Here is a 19001-nt window from a genome sequence, read left to right as displayed (position 1 = left end):
AAGATAAACTCCCTACTTCTACCCGACAAAGCAACAATGTGTCATATAGCTGAGAGATTTACTTTTCTTGCATTGATTAGATTAAATCACCTGAAACAATTAGGATCTTAGAGTTTTCAACAGGTGTTGAGTTTTATGTAACATCTCTGCGAATAATTCCATGCAGCAATAAATGTCATGACCTCGCTACCCTTTTGTGTATGTGATCGGGGAGGATGATGGACAATCGTCGGGACTGGGACTTCTGGGATATTAGAGATATAGTCGCCCCTGCCCCACCATCCTGCATTCTAGTGTTCTTTGTTTCTTCCTAGGAATCTGTTCCTCCAGCTTCTCCAACGGGTACTCCCAAACACATGACTAGCACTGTGGACCCCCATTCTGAGGGGCTAGTCATGATGCCTCCTGCTGGAATGAGTCTAGGTGGCCTGAAGAATGAATCTGTGCCAGGTACCTCGATCAAGCAGCAAGGGCAACAAGCCACACTGACTGTTGGCCAAGTTTCCTGTAGTCCAGGTAAAAGTGGAAAAAAGAGCTGTATAATGTGGCTCGGAAATTCATGAACTACTCCTGGAACTTAAGGGGGAAAGCATATACGCAACCAGGTGCTGATAGAGACAGCATTTCTTTAGTAATATTGCTTACAAGGCTTAACAGTCCTAGGATGTAGATTTAGCATCGGATGACTTGCAAAGTAGGATAAATTAGTAAGACAGCATAAAGAGATTTTAGATTGTCCATCTGAACTTTTTTCTTATAGTTCAAGATAGTTACCACCAGATGGTGCTAGTATAACTAGAGCAATTCCTGCATCCTTAGACACATCCTTACAAGTCATAATCCAGGCAATAATTGTACAAAATAAAAAAGAACCCTTCTTTAAAATATTAGTGTAAATTTGGTTCCAATAAATACTTAAGTAACAGTTTTTAAAAGACTGGAAGCATCCAATTATTGGTGTTCTCTAGAATTTAAGAATTAACATTCCAAATGCAAGCCTAATTTTGGTGTTTCTGTTTTTGAATGTGCTCTGGATAGGAGATGTATTGAGTAAGTGAGATACTGTTCTAAGGAGCTAAAAGAGGGCAGTATATTCAGTCCAGTGTGGCTGGACTTTGAGAGCCGTGGGACACCACACTGAAGGGGTTGCTGAGTGTCTTTTGTTAGATACCTTGTGGTCCCAGAGGTGACAGCAAAGTGGCTTATGGTTATGTTGAGGATTACCTGAGATGATGATGATGATGATGATGAAGATGTCATCATCATCATCATCATCATCATTGTATTTGGACCCTTTTTGTGTGCCAGACTTTGTGGTAAGCTCTTTATGTAAATTACTTCATCCTCGTCATCATCATCATCATCATCATTGTATTTGGACACATTTTATGTGCCAGACTTTGTGGTAAGCTCTTTATGTAAATTACTTCCTCCTCCTCCTCCTCATCATCATCATTGTATTTGGACACTTTTTATGTGCCAGACTTTGTGGTAAGCTCTTTATGTAAATTACTTCATCCTCTTAACACCCCATTACAGATGAGGTGACAAGGGCTTAGAAAAATCATGTAATTTAACTTGTTTAGGGTCATGTAGATAGTAAATAGTGGATTTAGATGGACGTAGGCACTCTGATTCCAGAACTGAATTCTTAATCCATGTAATAATTGCCTACCAAGTCTGTATACATAAAACATTTAAAGCATGGAGGGGGCTCACACATAATGCCACTTGGTAAATGTTACCTAGTGTTGTTGTTCTGATGACAATGATGATTAGGCATAAGGTCAGCCTTGTATATAGGTAGATGCCTGTAAGAAGTGATTTGGGATGTTTCATAGAAAGAGCTCTCTCTCAACATTTCTGCTATGGATTTGTTACTTGTTTCTAGGATTCCACCAATAACCAGTTGCCTTGGATTAAGGCAGTGGTTTTCAGATGACGTCTGTGTATCCCTAGGATTCTATGATGATACCCTAGGGAATCTGTTAGGCCCTTTATCCCTATTCCCTAAACCCTTTTACCAGATCAGCTCCACTTTGATCTGTTTCACATATTTATCCATGTAATCAGCTAGTTAAGAATCATTTATCCAATGCCTGCTTAATGCCAGTTGTTCTAGTTGTTCCAGTTGTTGTAATACATTTCCCCTATTATATTAACATACAATGTCGGACATGGTTCCTGCCACCATGAATTTATAAGATAAACTATTGAAAAAGATATTACAAAAACATATCTATTGAATTCTAGATAATGATAAACGTTATGGAATGGTGTAGACAAAAGAACAGGAAGAACTCAATTTAGATTGAAATGAGAGGGTCATGCCACAGGTAAAGCTGGCCAGGCAGTAAAGAGCTTTACATTTTTGGGGAATGGAAGACCAGTGAGTCAGAGGCTTGGTGAGCAGGGGTGAGAATAGCTTGAGGTGAAGTTGGAAAGGTGGCAGGGAGCTTATGCAGGGCCTTGGAGAGATTTTGAGGAGATTTACAAAAAGAATTTTGGATTAAAAATAGCCTTTAAAGTGTATAAAGGATGGGAATGCTTTGATCTGATTAATTTTTCTGAGGATTACTCACTTTTTTAGTGGGGGGAATGGATTTGTGAGGGCCAGAACAGAATTAAGTAGGCATATTGGAGGAGGGTTTGTGGTGGTCTAGGCAAGGATGATGTGGTCTGGATTAGATCAGTGGCAGAAGACGGCGTTACATTAATATTTGTTTGACAAAAAAATGTTGCTGCTGGAAAAAGCTTGGAACCCTTTGGGTAACATTGTCTTTACATGAGATGCCTGTTGATTATCATTGGGAGAGATTGCATGATAAATCATTTTGAGTCATAAACACTTTAGCCTCAGTTAATGTTTCAGTATAGTAATGAGACGCTAAGGGTGTGTGACACAGTATGTGCTGGGTGTGAAGGGGAGGTGGACAGGAAGTTTCCAGCATGGGGAACATCATGTAAGGAGGTCTTGGTGCCATCATGGAGACTTCTGGACATTGCTCTTCAAGGTGGTGCTAGGTATGGATAATGGGGAAGCAGGCAGTTCTAAACACTTTACAAAGACAGAAGGAGCTTTTTTTGGCTTTTTTGGTTTGTCAGGGCCAACCTTTTCTGGGTCCCATTTTCTTAATGATTTCTCTCTCCTTGGTCCTTACAGAAGACCATGTCTGCCTGCTGGATTGCATTGTTGTGGACCTACAGGACATGGACATCTTTGCCGCAGAGAGACATCCACGAGAGTACTCCAAGGCCTTGGAGGACAACAGTGGAGATCTGATCTTCCCCTCTTATTTTGTGCGGCAGACTGGAGGAAGTCTCTTAACTGAGCCTTGTAGGCTGAAATTGCAGGTGGAAAGGAATTTGGACAAGTGAGTGTTGTACATCTGTATTATAAGTAGAATTTTAGTAACGTGTAAATCAGTCCTATTAAGGTAACTTCAGAAGACCATGAGTGTTCATTTATTCATTCATCTATTAAGCAAGTGTTTGTTGAGTCCCTACTATGTTCTAGACATGAGGGCTACTCTGATGAAAGAAAAAATTTCTACCCTCAAGGAACTTATATTCTGTTGAGGGTTATAGGAAGGTAAGTGGATGATTCTTATAATGTGTATGATTCCTTGTTATAAACTGTTTTATAGGGTCATATCAGGTGCCTTGAAAATAAGAGGAAAGGACTTGAATTCAGCATGGATTTGGGTGGGTGGGAGGTGGTGATGGCAGGAAAATATTCTGGAAGAGGTGGCATTTGGATTACATGTTCCAAATACATTAGATTCTGGATGTGCTACTGCTGTTTACCCCGGAACTTCATTTAATTAGTATAAATGTTTAGATGAAGTTTTGCCTGTTTCATTTCATTAAGCAATCTGAAAGTACATAAAGGCTAATGAACTGACCATAATTTAATTGGCCTGAGAACACAGGATGCATATTTCTGTGGTTCAGAGCATTGTTTCGGTTGTCCTTAGTTCCATACCTGGCTGGGGAACTTTTTGAAAATATGGATTCCCAGACCCGGTTGAAGCCAACAGAAACTGACTCTCAAGGCTGATGCTCAAGTGTGTATTTAACAAGGTTCTCTGGTGGTGCTTATGCTAGCCCGGCCCAGGTACATGGATTGGGAACCACTGGTTACAGTGTGTTATCTTTCTGTTTGGGACATTAATTTCGGAGAAGCAACAATATTGCATCTCAATCCAGGGAAAGATGAGCTGTGACTGTTAAGTAATCGTTTCGGAAAGCAGTCTCATTGGTAGTATGATTTTAATTCCTCTCTGGTCCCTTGGTAGTTCTTGGGCTTGGATGAGTCATTTAATGTCACTTGTTTCTGTCTGGATTAAGAATACAATTTAGCCCTTCTCAGTGAGATGTTTGTGTTTCATTCTTGTTATTCACATGCTTCCTGACTGGCATACAGTTGTGGTTGGCATGGGCTGTATTTGGTTTTACTGGTCTAGCAGTCTTAAGAGGGTCTTTGTTATTTAGAAATTGACTACTTTGGTATCTTTTCAAGCAATGCTTTTAAAAAATATGCTTTGCTACTCTGCTTATCTAAGCTTTACCCACTGCCATCAGTGTTTATGTACAGATAATTATACTCTGTTAGCCTAGATAGAAGGTTACACAGAACACATGGTGTTCTCTCAGCTTCTCACACCACAGAAAAAGAAACCCAAGAAGGTACTTGGGAGTCCTTTCCAGTTTCTGTTTGTTGATTGTATCATTGGTCTTCTTTAACTTTATTGCATGTAGGCTTTTATCTACAGACATAGTAGTTTCTTTTATATTCCTCTTCCACTTCAAATTTGAACACTCTACTTTATATACTCAGAACGTAGTATCTGTAGGATCCGTAGTGTCCCCTGAATCCCTGTGAAGGTGGAGGAAGCTCTTCATCGTTGGGTTGAGGGCTCTGCTTCACCTGAGGGTGTCTGTCATCTTCAGCTAGACTTTTGCCCATCCCAGCCGAGACGAGTAACCTCTTCAGGTTTTGTCCTTTTGTCCAGCCTGGGTTCGATATGAAACACCAGTTTCTTATTTTTGGTTGCTGCTAAATCTGAAGAGTTAAATAAAGAGCTTGGCATCTTTTCTTTATTATTCTCCCTACTGTAATAATTTAAGCATTTTGAGTAGCATGAGGTTTTCCACTATTAACAGATGAGTTAGATCATCGTGTTAGAAAGCATGAAGCATGACACTCAACCACACTAACTTGCTTGATTTGGAGCCATGTGCATTTTTTGTCATTAGAAATGGGAAATGAACTGGTTGATAATGTAGTTGGGTACATTTTAGCTTGAATATCTGGGTGTGAGCTATGTCACTGTTGTTAGTGATTTGTTTGGAATGTGACCTTTTTTTCTTTTTCCGTAGAGAAATAAGTCATGCTGTGCCAGACATATCTATTCATGGTAATCTATCTTCAGTCCACTGCTCCCTGGATTTGTATAAATACAAGCTGATCCGCGGCTTATTGGAGAACAACCTTGGAGAGCCCATAGAGGAATTTATGCGGCCTTATGATTTACAAGATCCAAGAATTCATGTGAGTGAGACCTTATGTTGTCCTGTAACTCTCATACTCTCAGTGGATGGTCACCTTGCATATATATTCCATAAACTTACCTGTGGAAGAAAGGTGGAACAAGCAAATTAGACTTCTTGAAATATTAACCACATTTTTAGGTTGACATCATCAGCTAAAGATTGATCAGCCCTTTCCTTTTGCAGACTGTTCTGAGTGGAGAAGTGTACACTTGCATGTGTCTCCTCATTGATATGGTAAATGTTAGTCTGGAGCTTAAAGATCCAAAAGGCAAAGAAGGTGCTGGGTCCCTAGCCAGGTATGGATTCAATTATATTATTATACTATTAATAGTAGTAATAGTAATAAAAATAGTACAAGTGTTTTGTTTTAGCATAGACCAGAGGTTGCAGAATGGTGGTCCATAGGCTGAATGTGGTCTGCAGAGTGTTTTTTTTTTTTTTTTAATTTAGTTTTATTGAAATATATTCACATACCATACAATCATCCATGGTATACAATCAACTGTTCACAGTACGATCATATAGTTACGCATTTATCACCACAATCTATTTCTGAACATTTTCCTTACATCAGAAAGAATCAGAATAAGAATAAAAAATAAAAGTAAAAAAAGAACACCCAAACCATCCCCCCCATCCCACCCTATTTGTCGTTTAGTTTTTGTCCCCATTTTTCTACTCATCCATCCATACGCTAGATAAAGGGAGTGTGATCTACAAGGTTTTCACAATCATACTCTCACCCCTTGTAACCTACATTGTTTTACAATCATCTTCAAGAGTCAAGGCTGCTGGGTTGGAGTTTGGTAGTTCCAGGTATTTACTTCTAGCTATTCCAACATATTAAAACCTAAGAGGTGTTGTCTATATAGTGCATAAGAATGTCCACCAGAGTGACCTCTCTACTCCATTTGAAATCTCTCAGCCACTGAAAGTATTTCATCTCATTTTGCATCCCCCTTTTGGTCAAGAAGATATTCTCAATCCCATGATGCTTGGTCCAGATTCATCCCTGGGAGTCATATCCTGCGTTGCCAGGGAGATTTACACCCCCAGGAGTCGGGTCCCACATAGCGGGGAGGGCAGTGAGTTCACCTGCCAAGGTGGCTCAGTTAGAGAGAGAGAGGGCCACATCTGAGCAACAAAGAGGTAATCGGGCAGACTCTTAGGCACAATTATATGCAAGTTCAGCCTCTCCTTTGCAGTAACGAGCCTCATAAGGGCAAGTCCCACGATAGAGGGCTCGGCACATCAAACCGCCAGTCCCAGTGTTTGTGACATCATCAACACTGGTCCAGGTGAGAAAGTCCAACACTTCTGCACTTTCCCCCAGCTCCTCAGGATGGGGTGGGGTGGGGGGGCTGTAAATAGATTTTTTATTCTCTGCCCAAATTACTTTGGGATGTGTCACTATTTCATTCTAACCTATACTAACCTACCTTATCTCACATCCTATTCAAAATTCCATGTAATTGTGGTGTTTGAAGAAACCGACTGTAGAGTTATACTGTTTAGAAAATATAGATCCTGCACCAAATAGACATCTCTTCCTTTGGTCTCACATGGAAGTTGAAGTTTTAAAACACAGTCAGTTTCGACCTTTACCCTTTGGCCTGGTTTGCCCTAGTCTTAACCAGATCAGCTTCATTCATATCACTAATTGAAGTCTGTGCTCTTTTTCAGCTTTTTTTTTTAGCAGTTGCTGCATGCACTAATACTGACCTTCATATCTGCTGAGCTCTAGCTCTGAGTTTCAGGTGTCTCAGAGATACACATTGTTTCAGAGACCCATCAGGTTATACACTAAGGGATCAGCATCTCAAAGTTTAGAGATAGGCATTACAATTCAGGAATAGAATTGACTGCTGTAAGAGCTTACAATCTAGGGACCATTACAGTAGTCATGTCCATGTTAGGCTATGTTCTAAGATTCAATTCTGAGTTTACACATTGTAGTTAGTCCATATTGGTGAGGCATTATAGTGTTTGCCTTTATTTCTGGCATACTTCACTCAAATACTGTGTACAGGATCCATTCACCTCCTTGTGTGTCTCACAGCTTCACTCCTTCTTGTGGTTGCTTAATATTCCATTGTATGCGTACACCACAGTTCACCATTCTGTTCCTCAGTCTGTGTACCCTTAGGTCACCTCTACTCATTGAAAATCATGATTGCTGCCTCCATGAACACCAGTTTGCAAATGTCCATTCATGTCTCTGCTCTCAGATCTTCAAATGACATACCCCATAATGAGGTTGCAGGGCCTTATGGTCCCCACATACTTAACTTTTTGTGGAACCACCACACTGACCTTCAGAAAGGCTACACCATTCTACCTGCTCATCAACAGTAGGTAGGTACATCCCTCTCACCATGTTTTCTCCAAGACTTTTACTCCTATATATATTTTTTTCCTACAATATTATAGAGTTATATTCACATGCCATACATTTATCCACAGTGTACAATCAGTTGTTCATGGTATCATCATAAAGTTGTACATTTATCACCACAGTCAGCACTTGAACATACTGATTACTACAAGAAAAATTTTTCTTTTTTCTTTTTTTTTTTTTGCAGTGTTTTTTTTAAAGTTCAGTTTTGTTCCTTTATCAGTCAAGATGGGTTAAATTATGCTGTAGTAGCAAACATTCCAAAATACCAGTGACTTAAAAAAATGAAGATGTCTTTCTTCCTCATACTGCATACAAATCTATTCTAGGTTTCAGGAGGTGTTCTGCTGATTGTAGCCACTTCAGGCTTTATAGAGCAGCCTGCTTTTGATGTGCCAGAGAGAAAAAAGAATAGCTCTGGGGACTTGAATGGCAACTGAATGCTGTGGCAGATCTCATTGACCAGAACTAGTCACATGATCCCACACAGCTGCAGAGTGGCCAAGAAGTACAATCTTACCCTGTATTTGGGAAGGGGGGAACCCAAAATTATTTGTTAAGCGGCACGAATGACTGCCTCAGTGGCTGACATTTAAGAATTGGGGGATTTCTTGTAAAAAGTCTGGATTTCAGCTTTTTTTGAAGTATTCGAAACTGACAATTCTGGGCCCAGAGTCTTATTTGGAAGCGTCTAGAAGCTGAGTAGCAACTGCTCCCTGTAGATGGTACATGTGGTTACTGAGCAATTCACTTATTTATATCAATTGCTTGGTCAGTGTAGGCATATGAATTTGATTAATGGTATACAATTTTAAAAAGTGCAGTATTTTTTCATACTTAATAGGCTCACCTTTCCATTTTGTTCTCTTAAAAACACCGTAAAGAAGCTGGGCAGGTATTACCCCGTATTTTCCAGATAGAATTTTTGACAATCATAAGGTCATATGTCTGGAAAAGTCATAGATCCCCAGTATATAAAATCAGGACTGTAAGGCTTGTGTTTTCCCCCACGGAACCTTTCTACCTTCTATTGTTTTCTTTCCCTGAAAGCTCTGTCGTGGTCTATATCTAACGCAGCTGAAGAGAGCTTGGTACTGTGATGCTGGAGTCCCAGACTGATTGTTGTGTGATCCAGCAAATTTTTCTGATGACTGGCTACACCATTAGTTTTTGTCAACATAGAGAAAGGCGCATGATTCTGTAAATGTTGTCATTATTGTTCTGAGTAATTATGAAATGCCCACTGAAGCTTTCTCTTGTACTAAAAAAAGGTACTTCCAAATGCATTTCCTGTTGATGAATCAGTTGTATTATTTTTCTGTATGAAGAACATTATATGTTCTGGTTGTTCCCAGTAAACTATAGTGATCTTAAAATTCTAGAGAGAGAATTTTCCAGGCAGTCTAGGAGTTGATAGATGGAAGACCAGACTGTAAGGATGTAATAAGAAAGGAAATTAATTTCTTGGTCAAAAGGAACCTTTGGTATGTTAAACAAGCAATCTTACTTTGGATTCCAGAGGGACTAGAAAGAGTTTGGGATTATTACAGATATATGACCTTCTTAGACTTGTGGTAGAAATGGGAATTCAAATGAACCAAGAGTATAATAAATGTGGTATTATTCCTCACGACATAGTGCACATGACACTAAATCCATTTTGAGGAATCTGTTAGTGAAATCAATGAAAAATCTCAGAATGAAGCTGTTATCCTTCATAGAACTTAGATATATTTATGATTTTGTGGTGTCATGTTGAATTTACGTAATTTTGTAAAATGGCAGAGTTATGTTTAACACCTGGTCTGCTTTCTCCCTTTTAGGTTTGACTTTAAGAAATGCAAACTGCTTTATGAGAGTTTTTCCAACCAAACCAAATCCATCAACTTGGTTTCCCATTCCATGATGGCTTTTGACACCCGCTATGCTGGGCAGAAGACAAGCCCTGGTATGACCAATGTGTTCAGCTGCATCTTTCAACCCTCCAAGAATAGCAACACTACCCAAGGATCCATTCAGATTGAGCTGCATTTCAGGTAGTAGGATCTTAGACCCTGAGACTGCCTGTCTTCTTTCTTTATCGAGACATTTCCATTTGTGGCCAGTTGACCAAGTCCGTGTTGGTTCTGCAACATCAAGGGATTAAGGAACCACTAAAAAGCCAAATGGATAATGACTTAACAATGCAGTGTACTGTATGTTATATTACTCCTGTAACCTTGCAGTTTCTTTGTTGGCCAAAAGATGTCTCTGTTGCTTTAAACAAGTAAAATAGTTCAAAATGAAACCAGGTCCTTAAAATCAACCTCCCTATAAGAAGTAGATTGTTTTAATGTATAAAGTGACTTAGGGAAGGAGGAAATTATGCTGGTTTTAGGAAAAAAAAAGGACTTTTGGTCTCTACAAATAATGGAAGTTAGATGGTTTTGACTTGAATTACGTACTTACCCATTTAAGCCTTGCTGACTCATTTCTCCATGTGTTCTGAGCTTTAGACTCTTTGAACTAGATGTTTTTCTTCCTGGTGTTATAAGAGGCAGTGTTGTGTGGGGAAACAGCATATGTTATGGAATTGGATAGATCTGAGCTCAGAACCTTGATCTCCCACTTTCTAGCTATGTGTCTTGGGCAAATTGTTTAACCTCTTTGAGCTGCAATTTGCTCTTTTTTAACAGGAAAAAATAACTGTAACCATCTCACAGGATTGATAAAAATAACTTATTGAGATAATTTGGGCATACTGCTTGGCATAGATGGTAGCTGTTTTTATTCCTGAAGTAGTTTATTTTATTTGATGATACACTACTGTGAGATCTTACGGCTAAGTGAGCACAGACCTGAAACCTGAAAAATGAAAAATTGGGTCTGATCTAAAGAAATCCTGCGATGAAAATCCAAGAGGAGATCTTTGGAACTGATGTCAGTTTCATTACATTAATGCTGAATGTCATCAGATATGTTGTAACCATAAAGCCGTAAGTAGAAAATGCTGGGAAAAACTAGGTGGTCAGGCAAAAGAAGAAAACAAAAGTTATCAAGACTATTCTTGTGTTTTTATGTTTATATATGCATGGCATTTCAATGAACTGTTCAGTGAATTCCTCAGGGTTCAGATTTTTTTTTCCAGAGAGGTCATGGTCTCTCTCTGTACCTTTAGGAAATCTAGCAAAGTAGTCATTTAAAATTTTGCATGAACTTTTAAAAGGTCAGTATTAGGAATGTTAGTTACCTCTTATGGAACCCTTTGAGGAGTCAGGCACTTACTGTTAATTTAATCCTTACAACAAGTCTGCCAAGTGGTGACTTTTCCATTTTACAGATACAGAAACAGATGATTGGAGGGGTTAAATAACTCTTCCAGGGTCACACTGCTGCTAAGTGAAGTAGTCAGAACTCAAGCCTAGGTCCCTGACCTCAAAGCTCATGTCCTTTCTCATGGTCTGCAGGCCCACCAGCTCTCTGGTTATCGGGCTGATCGTAGTCAGATAAGATGGTGGTGATTTGCAGCTCCTTTGTTTGAAGCTGATTTTTATTTGAGCTGGAGGCTTGCGCATACTTTGTCCATCTGCTGAAACAATTTCTTTCTGAGTTTGCTTTTTTAGTATTGATCTGGCTTTCTAAACTATCAGCTCATTGTCCCAACTATCATAATTTTTAATATATAGGAGGATATGGAACCTTGAAATGTTATTCTAGGCTCATATCTCCCTTCAGTCTGTAATTTCTTGGAGTCAAATGATGAAGTGTTACCTTGCCTCTTGCTAACAGAAATATCATTGTTGGTGAGAGGGTTAAAATGTTCTTTTGATTGGAACTTTTGAATGCCTTCTGTGTCTCAAGAAGAATTATTCTTCTGTGGGGATTTTGTGTGTCAAATATAAATCACTTCACAGTGTTTAAAGGCTTGAAATATTTTCCAGAAAAGGGATCAGACACACTCTGACTTTCCAGTTAGTGTCTAACTCTGACAATCTATGTTCAAAATGGGGTGGAAAATTTTACTGCGGGCAGCCTTTTGTCTCCATCACAAAAGGGTGAAGTGTGTGGAAAATGCTGTCTGTGTGGAGGGACGCATGCAGCGTCGGGTGTTCTCTGTCGGGGACCAGTGAGCCAGGTTTCGGAGGAATAAGATACTAGAGGAATCAGCCTTAGAAATACCCCCAAAGTCAGCTTTTCTCGGATAGGAGCACCTGAGGGCAGGGAACCAGGTCCGTGTAGTAGCCGGAACCTGAGTCCCTCAGGTGAGTTTATAAACCAGATTCAGCCCAAACAACCTTGCAGACCTGTGCCTGGCCTGGAGAAGCCCCCTACCACACCGTGGTTTGAGGCAAGGTCTGAAAGACTTCCTTGAGCTTTCACCTGGAATATAGCATTTGGGGTAATAAGGACTACAAAACCAGTATTCCCCTCCCCCTCTCCAGCTCTATCTATAGAGTGCTTGCGTATATGTTGGGGTGACTATCATTATTTGTCCTCCTCCTCAGGCCAAGAGATCTAGGTGTTTGGGTAGGTTTCAGCTAGACAAACTGTCTGGTGTAGATAAACCTGGGGTATAAAGAAGTGATTCTTAACATTGAAGGAGGGCCTCTTTGCTCTTTTTGAACTAGCCTACAGGGAAGCAAACTGATGTTTATCAAAACCTGCTGTTTGCCTGGGGCTTTAGCTCCTACAGTATTTCTCATAAATGAGGAAACAGGCTCAGATAAGGTAGGTGACTTACCCAAGGTAACACAATTTGTGATAATTAGGATCTAGGCCTGGGTTTCTGAAAGCTTGTGCTCTTCCTATTACGCCATGTTTTCTCAATCTTGGCACTACTGGCATTTTGAGTCAGATAATTCTTTGGGGTAGGGGTCGTCCTGTTTATTGTAGGATGTTTATCAGCATCCCTGGCCTCTCTCTACCAGATGCTAGTAGCAACCTCCACAGTTGTGACAATGAAAAATGTCTCCAGGCATTTCCCATGTATCTCCTGGGATGCAAAATCAGTCAAGAACCACTGTTTAAAAATGATTAACTTTGAAAAACATACGGTGCATGTGCTGTTAATCCAGTGTTCAGGGTTTGTTGATACTCAAAGCTGTCAGTTTAGAAAATACTGGAATATCACCTGCCAAAGCTGAGTAATAAATTTATAGATTATTCAAATATCATTTGACTTTATTCTTCTTTTCTTTTTTTCCTGTCTTTTTTCTTGTAGATCTACCAAGGATTCTTCATGTTTCACAATAGTTCTCAACAATCTCCGTGTGTTTCTCATATTTGATTGGCTACTGTTAGTCCATGATTTTCTCCACACTCCCAGTGATATTAAGAAACAAGATCATGTTATTCGTCCTCGCCTCTGTAACTCAAGCAGTGAATCTGCTGCAGTTCCCAAAACTGTGAAGAGTGGGGTAGTTACCAAGCGGTCTTCCCTTCCTGTGTCCACTGAAAGGCACCTGGAGGTCAAGGTCAATGTAACAGGTAGGCTCAATGTGTGTCTGACAGAAGGACTTCTTTGTTGCTTCTCATTTTTGACATGAGCATTTAGATATTTGCATCTTTTGAGGACTGACAGGTGTCAAGGTTCTTGACCTCCGTTTTTGGGTATGAAGTACCTGACCCACATGGAAGGCTGCAGGGAGCACTTGTCCTTCTCTCTTGTCAGCCTAGTGCATTTGTGCAGCCTGAGACCTGCCCGGGCACTACCTGGGCAGTGGCCTTTCTTCCCAGTGTGAAATCTGGCTTCAATTTTCTGTTTGATCTTCAGCGTTTCAACAGATGTGCTTTACTGAGTTTAGGCAGTTGTGGTGTGTGAAAATCTGAGTTTGGAAGTTAATTAAGTGAGGGGATTGTTATTTTCTTTACGAAAAGAATATTTTCCTTTACAAATAGATTTACTGTGATTTTTGTTACGTGGTGAACTCTTCTAGTGCCTCGGTATATATTTGTGTATTTATTTTTGCTTTATACTCTACCTGCTTCTCAAAGGTTGGGAAGAAGCTGGCTAACACATGTGTTTTAAATGGATTCAGTTGCAGAAATTCAATCTATACACAATTTTTGATGAAAACACGGTGTAAAGCAGAGTAAATTTGCCATATAGCAATGAGTAGGAAAGCGTCTGCATATGATATTCAAAAATGCCCACATTAAATGTTCTACAATCTTTGTAAACACCTTGAACAGCTACCTAGATGATGTAGTGCCTTGTGCTGCCTGACCCACATTCGAATCTGAATCTGCTGCCTTGTGGCTTTAAAGCAGGTTACTGGCTGGAGAAGGGATGTTTTTCTCTACTTCTGCATACCTGGTAGGCCTTCTAAGAGACCTAGCCTAACAAGATATTCTGTAGAGAGAAATTGGATCCCAATCCTTTCTGCCTGGATAGTGCTCAGCTGGCTCAGCTCTGCCTGTCCAGATGCCCAGAATTTGTTCAGAACGACAGTGAAGCAGAATGCAGGCAGGCTTCCTGGAGAACAAATCCGACTGGCTGACATTCTCCCCTGGTGGAAATGTGCCGTGTAGTTTGCCTCAACCTGGTGTTTTCCAGCTTCCCCACATCCTGACTGAGGCTGCTGTCCCTTCCAGGCACGGAGTTTGTGGCCGTTGAAGATGTGTCCTGCTTCGATACCAATGCCATTATTCTGAAAGGCACCACTGTGCTCACCTATAAGCCCCGGTTTGTCGATCGCCCCTTTTCAGGAAGTTTGTTTGGCATCGAGGTAAGAATCTCTGTGCTGATGACAATAGTACATGTTTGGCTCAAGAGAAAAGCATTTGAAAGAGAATTTTACCTTTTTAACATTCATTAGGGGAAATAATTCATGGAATTGGAGGACCCTTGCTCTCCTCCCTTCCTCATTTTCTCCTCAGATCCACCAGGCTATTCTAACATGTGAGTTCAATTCAGTCCTCTAATGTTAGCTCATGAATATGCCATGGGACTTGGCCTCTTTCTCTTCCATCTTTCCTTCCCCAAGAAGATTCCAGGAACTGTTGTGGTCTCCGTTATTGTGTCGGGCACCTCGCTATTCCTTTGCTTCTGAGGGCTACTCCTTGGCAAATTGGTGAAGGTGAGGAAGTGGCCTTCATTGCCCCCACATCCCTTTCCCCACATTGAGCACTTGTCTCTGTGAAGAGCTCAAACTCTGTGGTAAGGGAAACTTGTTTATAAAAGGTTTTGAGGAGTTTATGCATTATCCTTTCAGGAATATCTCATCTATAACAGGGCAGCTTTCGAGAGCAATGCATAATCTAAAGGTGTGACTCTCCAATAGTGCCTCTGTAGGCTCTGATGTAATCCCACAAAGGAGAGAATTTGCACTGGAGTAACCTGTAAAATGTATTATATGATATTAAGTAAAAATCTGCTCTGTCTTTTAAGACATGGGTTGTGGAGACAGAAGAGGAAATGAGGTAGATTATTGTCCGTATCAAATGTTCTCAATTTACTGATCTCAGCTAACATTCCTCTAGTTATAGTGATAGAGTATTTGGTCAGGGCTAGCTGGGGGCTACTCATCATTTCCTTTCCCTGTGTGACTGAACTTCTCACACCCTGTTCTTTCAAGTGGTGTTGCTCAGAGGTTGAATAAAACTTACTTTCACTGCCAGCAGCATATGGTATTTTTTTTGGTCGGGAAGGAGTCAGATATAAATGAATAAAACATGTAGAGATTTCACTTCTTGACCACCTATTTTCCTTCTGTAAAGAAAAGATTTGCATGCTGGGATGGTGTGTGTTGATCATAAAATTGCAATTCATCTGTTTTCCAAGCCACCACAATACCAGCTTTGAATGGAAAATCTTGGTGATTGATTAATGAACTGTCAGGTACAATTGGGTTTTGTGTAGCAGAAGACCCTGAAGGAAAAAAGGAAAATGGAACTTTTCTGCTCCAAAGTCTTAGAAAAACTGCATGGCAAAATATTTGAGATTCCTGGAAACTCTTTTCAATCTTATTCTTTAGGCAACACAGTTGGATCTGCATTTTAAGACTTCTTCAATACATCATTGGAAGAGAATTTATAAAAGAGAAAATAATGAGCTAGTTTTGAATATAGCAAAGGACCTTGGTGCTAGAACATACCAGAAAAGGGGCAAAGGGAAACCATGATGAATGCTCTCTTCTTTTCTCTGTGCACTTCTTGAGCACACAAAATAATTTGGCCCTAGAATAGGAATCCTTCCTCGCTCACTCCTGCCCTCCCTTCCCTAGATTTATTTATGTTTTAACTTTTTATAATAGAAAATTTCAAACATATACAAAGTAAAACAGAATATATAATGAAGCCCCGTGTATCTGCCACTCAGCTTCAACAATTAATGTATTTGCTTTTAATTATGAAAGTAACAACTGTATTACCTAAAATGGGTGAAGGGGAGAGGAAAAAAATCACGTCTCCTACCATATGTAATCTCTATTGACATTTTGATGTGTTTCTTTCCTTAAAAGAAAGTCATGGCATAATATTGTTTTATTCAGGCTGCATTTTCACATAATCTGTGTTTTAACTATCTTCCTACATTCCATATGATTTTTTTTAACTTATTTTTAAATGGCTGGAAAATAGTCCATTGAGTAGATAAGACAATAATCTTCACTGCTCCTGATTTTTTTTTTTTTTTAACTAAATAATGGCTCAGTGAATTTTTCCATGTTTTGCATTTTTCTGTAGGCTAGTTCTTAGAAGTAGGGTTGTTGAGTCAAAGGGTGTGAGATTTTAGAGCCTTTGATTCCTGCTGTTAAAGTGACTTTTCTTTTGGGTGACCCACTGTCCATGACCTTGGCCGCAGCTGAGAATACCAGCCCTACTTGTTGCAGTCTTCATTTCAGCCGTTGTGATGGGTCTTATGATAACACTGGGCTGATTGCTTCTGAGATAGTCTTTTTTTCTCCTGACTCTTCCTAAATCAGACATTAGTTCTGGGCCATGTTTTGTTTTACTCTCTAGGTGTTTTCATGTCGACTAGGGAATGAGCATGATACAGCGCTTTCAATTGTCGATCCAGTACAAATTCAGGTGGAGCTGGTGGGAAATGCTTCTTACCAGAATAGTTCGGGACTGATGGATGCCTTCAATAGTGACGATTTCCCACCTGTCTTAGAGGTAATGATGGATAAACTATGTAACATACTGATGTACCCTCACACACATTCCTGTGCAGGTACTACTGATTTAATGTCAGCATTTTAGTTACTTCTTCAGGTTCAAAGGAAATATGACATTTTCTCTGCATTCTTGTGGAGGATAAAAGACCTGGGAAGAAGCAAATTCAGGGGGTCAGAAATGGCCCAACATTCATGAAACAGCATGAGGTCTGACTAGAACCTAGGGGCACGGGGAAGAAGTAAGGAGGATGAAAGGTTAGGCAAGAGAAGGTGAAGCCAGCCAAGGAAGGCTTAAGAATGTGGTGTTTTATTTCTTTGGTAGAGGTGGAATAATTAATCCAGTTGAACCACAGAATATTGGAGGATAGAGAAAAACTATTATTTTTTTATTTTGGAGTACCTCACGGGAAAAAAAATGTAAATAAATAAGGCAGACATTCAAACAGTCATCACAGAATCACTGTTTTTAAAGTGGCCTGATGTCTGTTCTGCCTTTACCAATAGTAGCTATATTGCTAATCTCTAAGGAAGACTGGACTTCAGGAAATACTAGTGAGAAACTCGACTCACTTAAGGTTATGTTTGAGTAAAAAGAGATACATTTGTTGGTTGGTCAGATTGTTTCAGAGATTTAAAAAATTAAATAGATCGAAGCAAAATGAATTAATGAAATATTGCTACTGGGTGGCCCTGCCTACCCCAGGACCATTTGCTGATCCTGTGCTTTAATGATTAATATACTTGTGTGAAAATCATCCCACTGAAATGTTAATTGCTCTAGTAATTTTCCTAGCTTAGAATTTTTTATTTGGCGCAGTTTTGTGACCATTTTACCTCATAGCTGAGGCATCTTACCTTATGGTTATTAGTGCTTAGTTTCAAGATCTTTGCAGTTTTCTAAATGAGAAATTTGGTGTAGTGCTTGTTGTACTTACAGAATTAGAACTTGAAATTGGAACCATGTTTTTAAGAAGTGTGGAAGAAAAACCAAATGCAACTTTAAAAAATTGCCACCTTTTTTGTTTTGTTAGATTCATTTACAAGCCCTGGATATCAGGCTCTCCTATAATGATGTTCAGCTTTTTCTTGCCATTGCAAAATCCATCCCAGAGCAAGCTAATGCTGCTGTGCCAGACTCAGAAGCCCTGGAGACAGACCCCATTAGCAGTTACCTTCCTGGTGCATCTTGTGTCAGTGAGGAAATGAGAGAAGGGACAAGACATACCCTGGATCCTGTCTTGGGTAAGCATGTAACTATAAAGCTTGCTCAGTCTTCTCAATAACCTTTCTTTTTAACTTCTAGATTTCTTTTGCACAATTAAATTGTTCAGAGTATAACTGTATGCCATTAAGAATAATTAAATGTAAGTCATGAGTATTACTGTACTTTTTTAAAATTTTAAAATGACCAAAAAAAAAAAAAATACCCTAAATCAACTGCTGTAACCTATACTATTTTTCCTCTTACAGTTTCTTCCAGAGCAATATCCACAGGTATTGCAAAGGTTTAGTTTTAAATGAGTTTTCTTTCAAAGTTATGTGGATAATACTGTTTTAATTTTAAGCTTTTAAAAATACAGTTAATAAAAGGAGAAGACTTAAAATCAGGATACACTTAATAGAAGTCTCCAATTAGGAGTCCATTTTTGCCTAGAGAAAAGAAGTGTTTTGACTCAGTAAATACGCAAGAGAATTGAAAGCAGGGACTCAAACAAATATTTGCACACCAATGTTCATAGCAGCATTATTCACAATTGCCAAAAGATGGAAGCAACCCAAATGTCCATCAACTGATGAATGGATATATAAAATGCGGTATATACATACAATGAGATATTATTCAGCTGTACAAAGGGGTGAAGTCCTGATACATGCGACAGCATGGATGAACCTTGAAGACATCATGTTGAGTGAAATAAGCCAGACACAAAAGGGCAAATATTGCATGATCT

General features: G+C 39.5%; 1 protein-coding gene across 1 annotated transcript in view; it reads left to right on the top strand.

Annotated features, from left to right (window-relative positions):
• Positions 1 to 19001, top strand: part of VPS13D (vacuolar protein sorting 13 homolog D) — a 303465-nt gene that overhangs the window by 98295 nt on the left and 186169 nt on the right. The window contains 9 exon segments of the mRNA XM_037828496.1: positions 315 to 516; positions 3164 to 3374; positions 5383 to 5554; positions 5740 to 5852; positions 9775 to 9987; positions 13152 to 13417; positions 14525 to 14658; positions 16892 to 17047; positions 18081 to 18291. Coding sequence (XP_037684424.1) covers positions 315 to 516; positions 3164 to 3374; positions 5383 to 5554; positions 5740 to 5852; positions 9775 to 9987; positions 13152 to 13417; positions 14525 to 14658; positions 16892 to 17047; positions 18081 to 18291 — 1678 coding nt within the window.

Source organism: Choloepus didactylus, chromosome 2 (assembly GCF_015220235.1).
Source record: "Choloepus didactylus isolate mChoDid1 chromosome 2, mChoDid1.pri, whole genome shotgun sequence".
NCBI classification, from domain to species: domain Eukaryota; kingdom Metazoa; phylum Chordata; class Mammalia; order Pilosa; family Megalonychidae; genus Choloepus; species Choloepus didactylus.
Note: the sequence above shows the minus strand (reverse complement) of the source record. Positions and strands in the feature narration are given on the sequence as shown.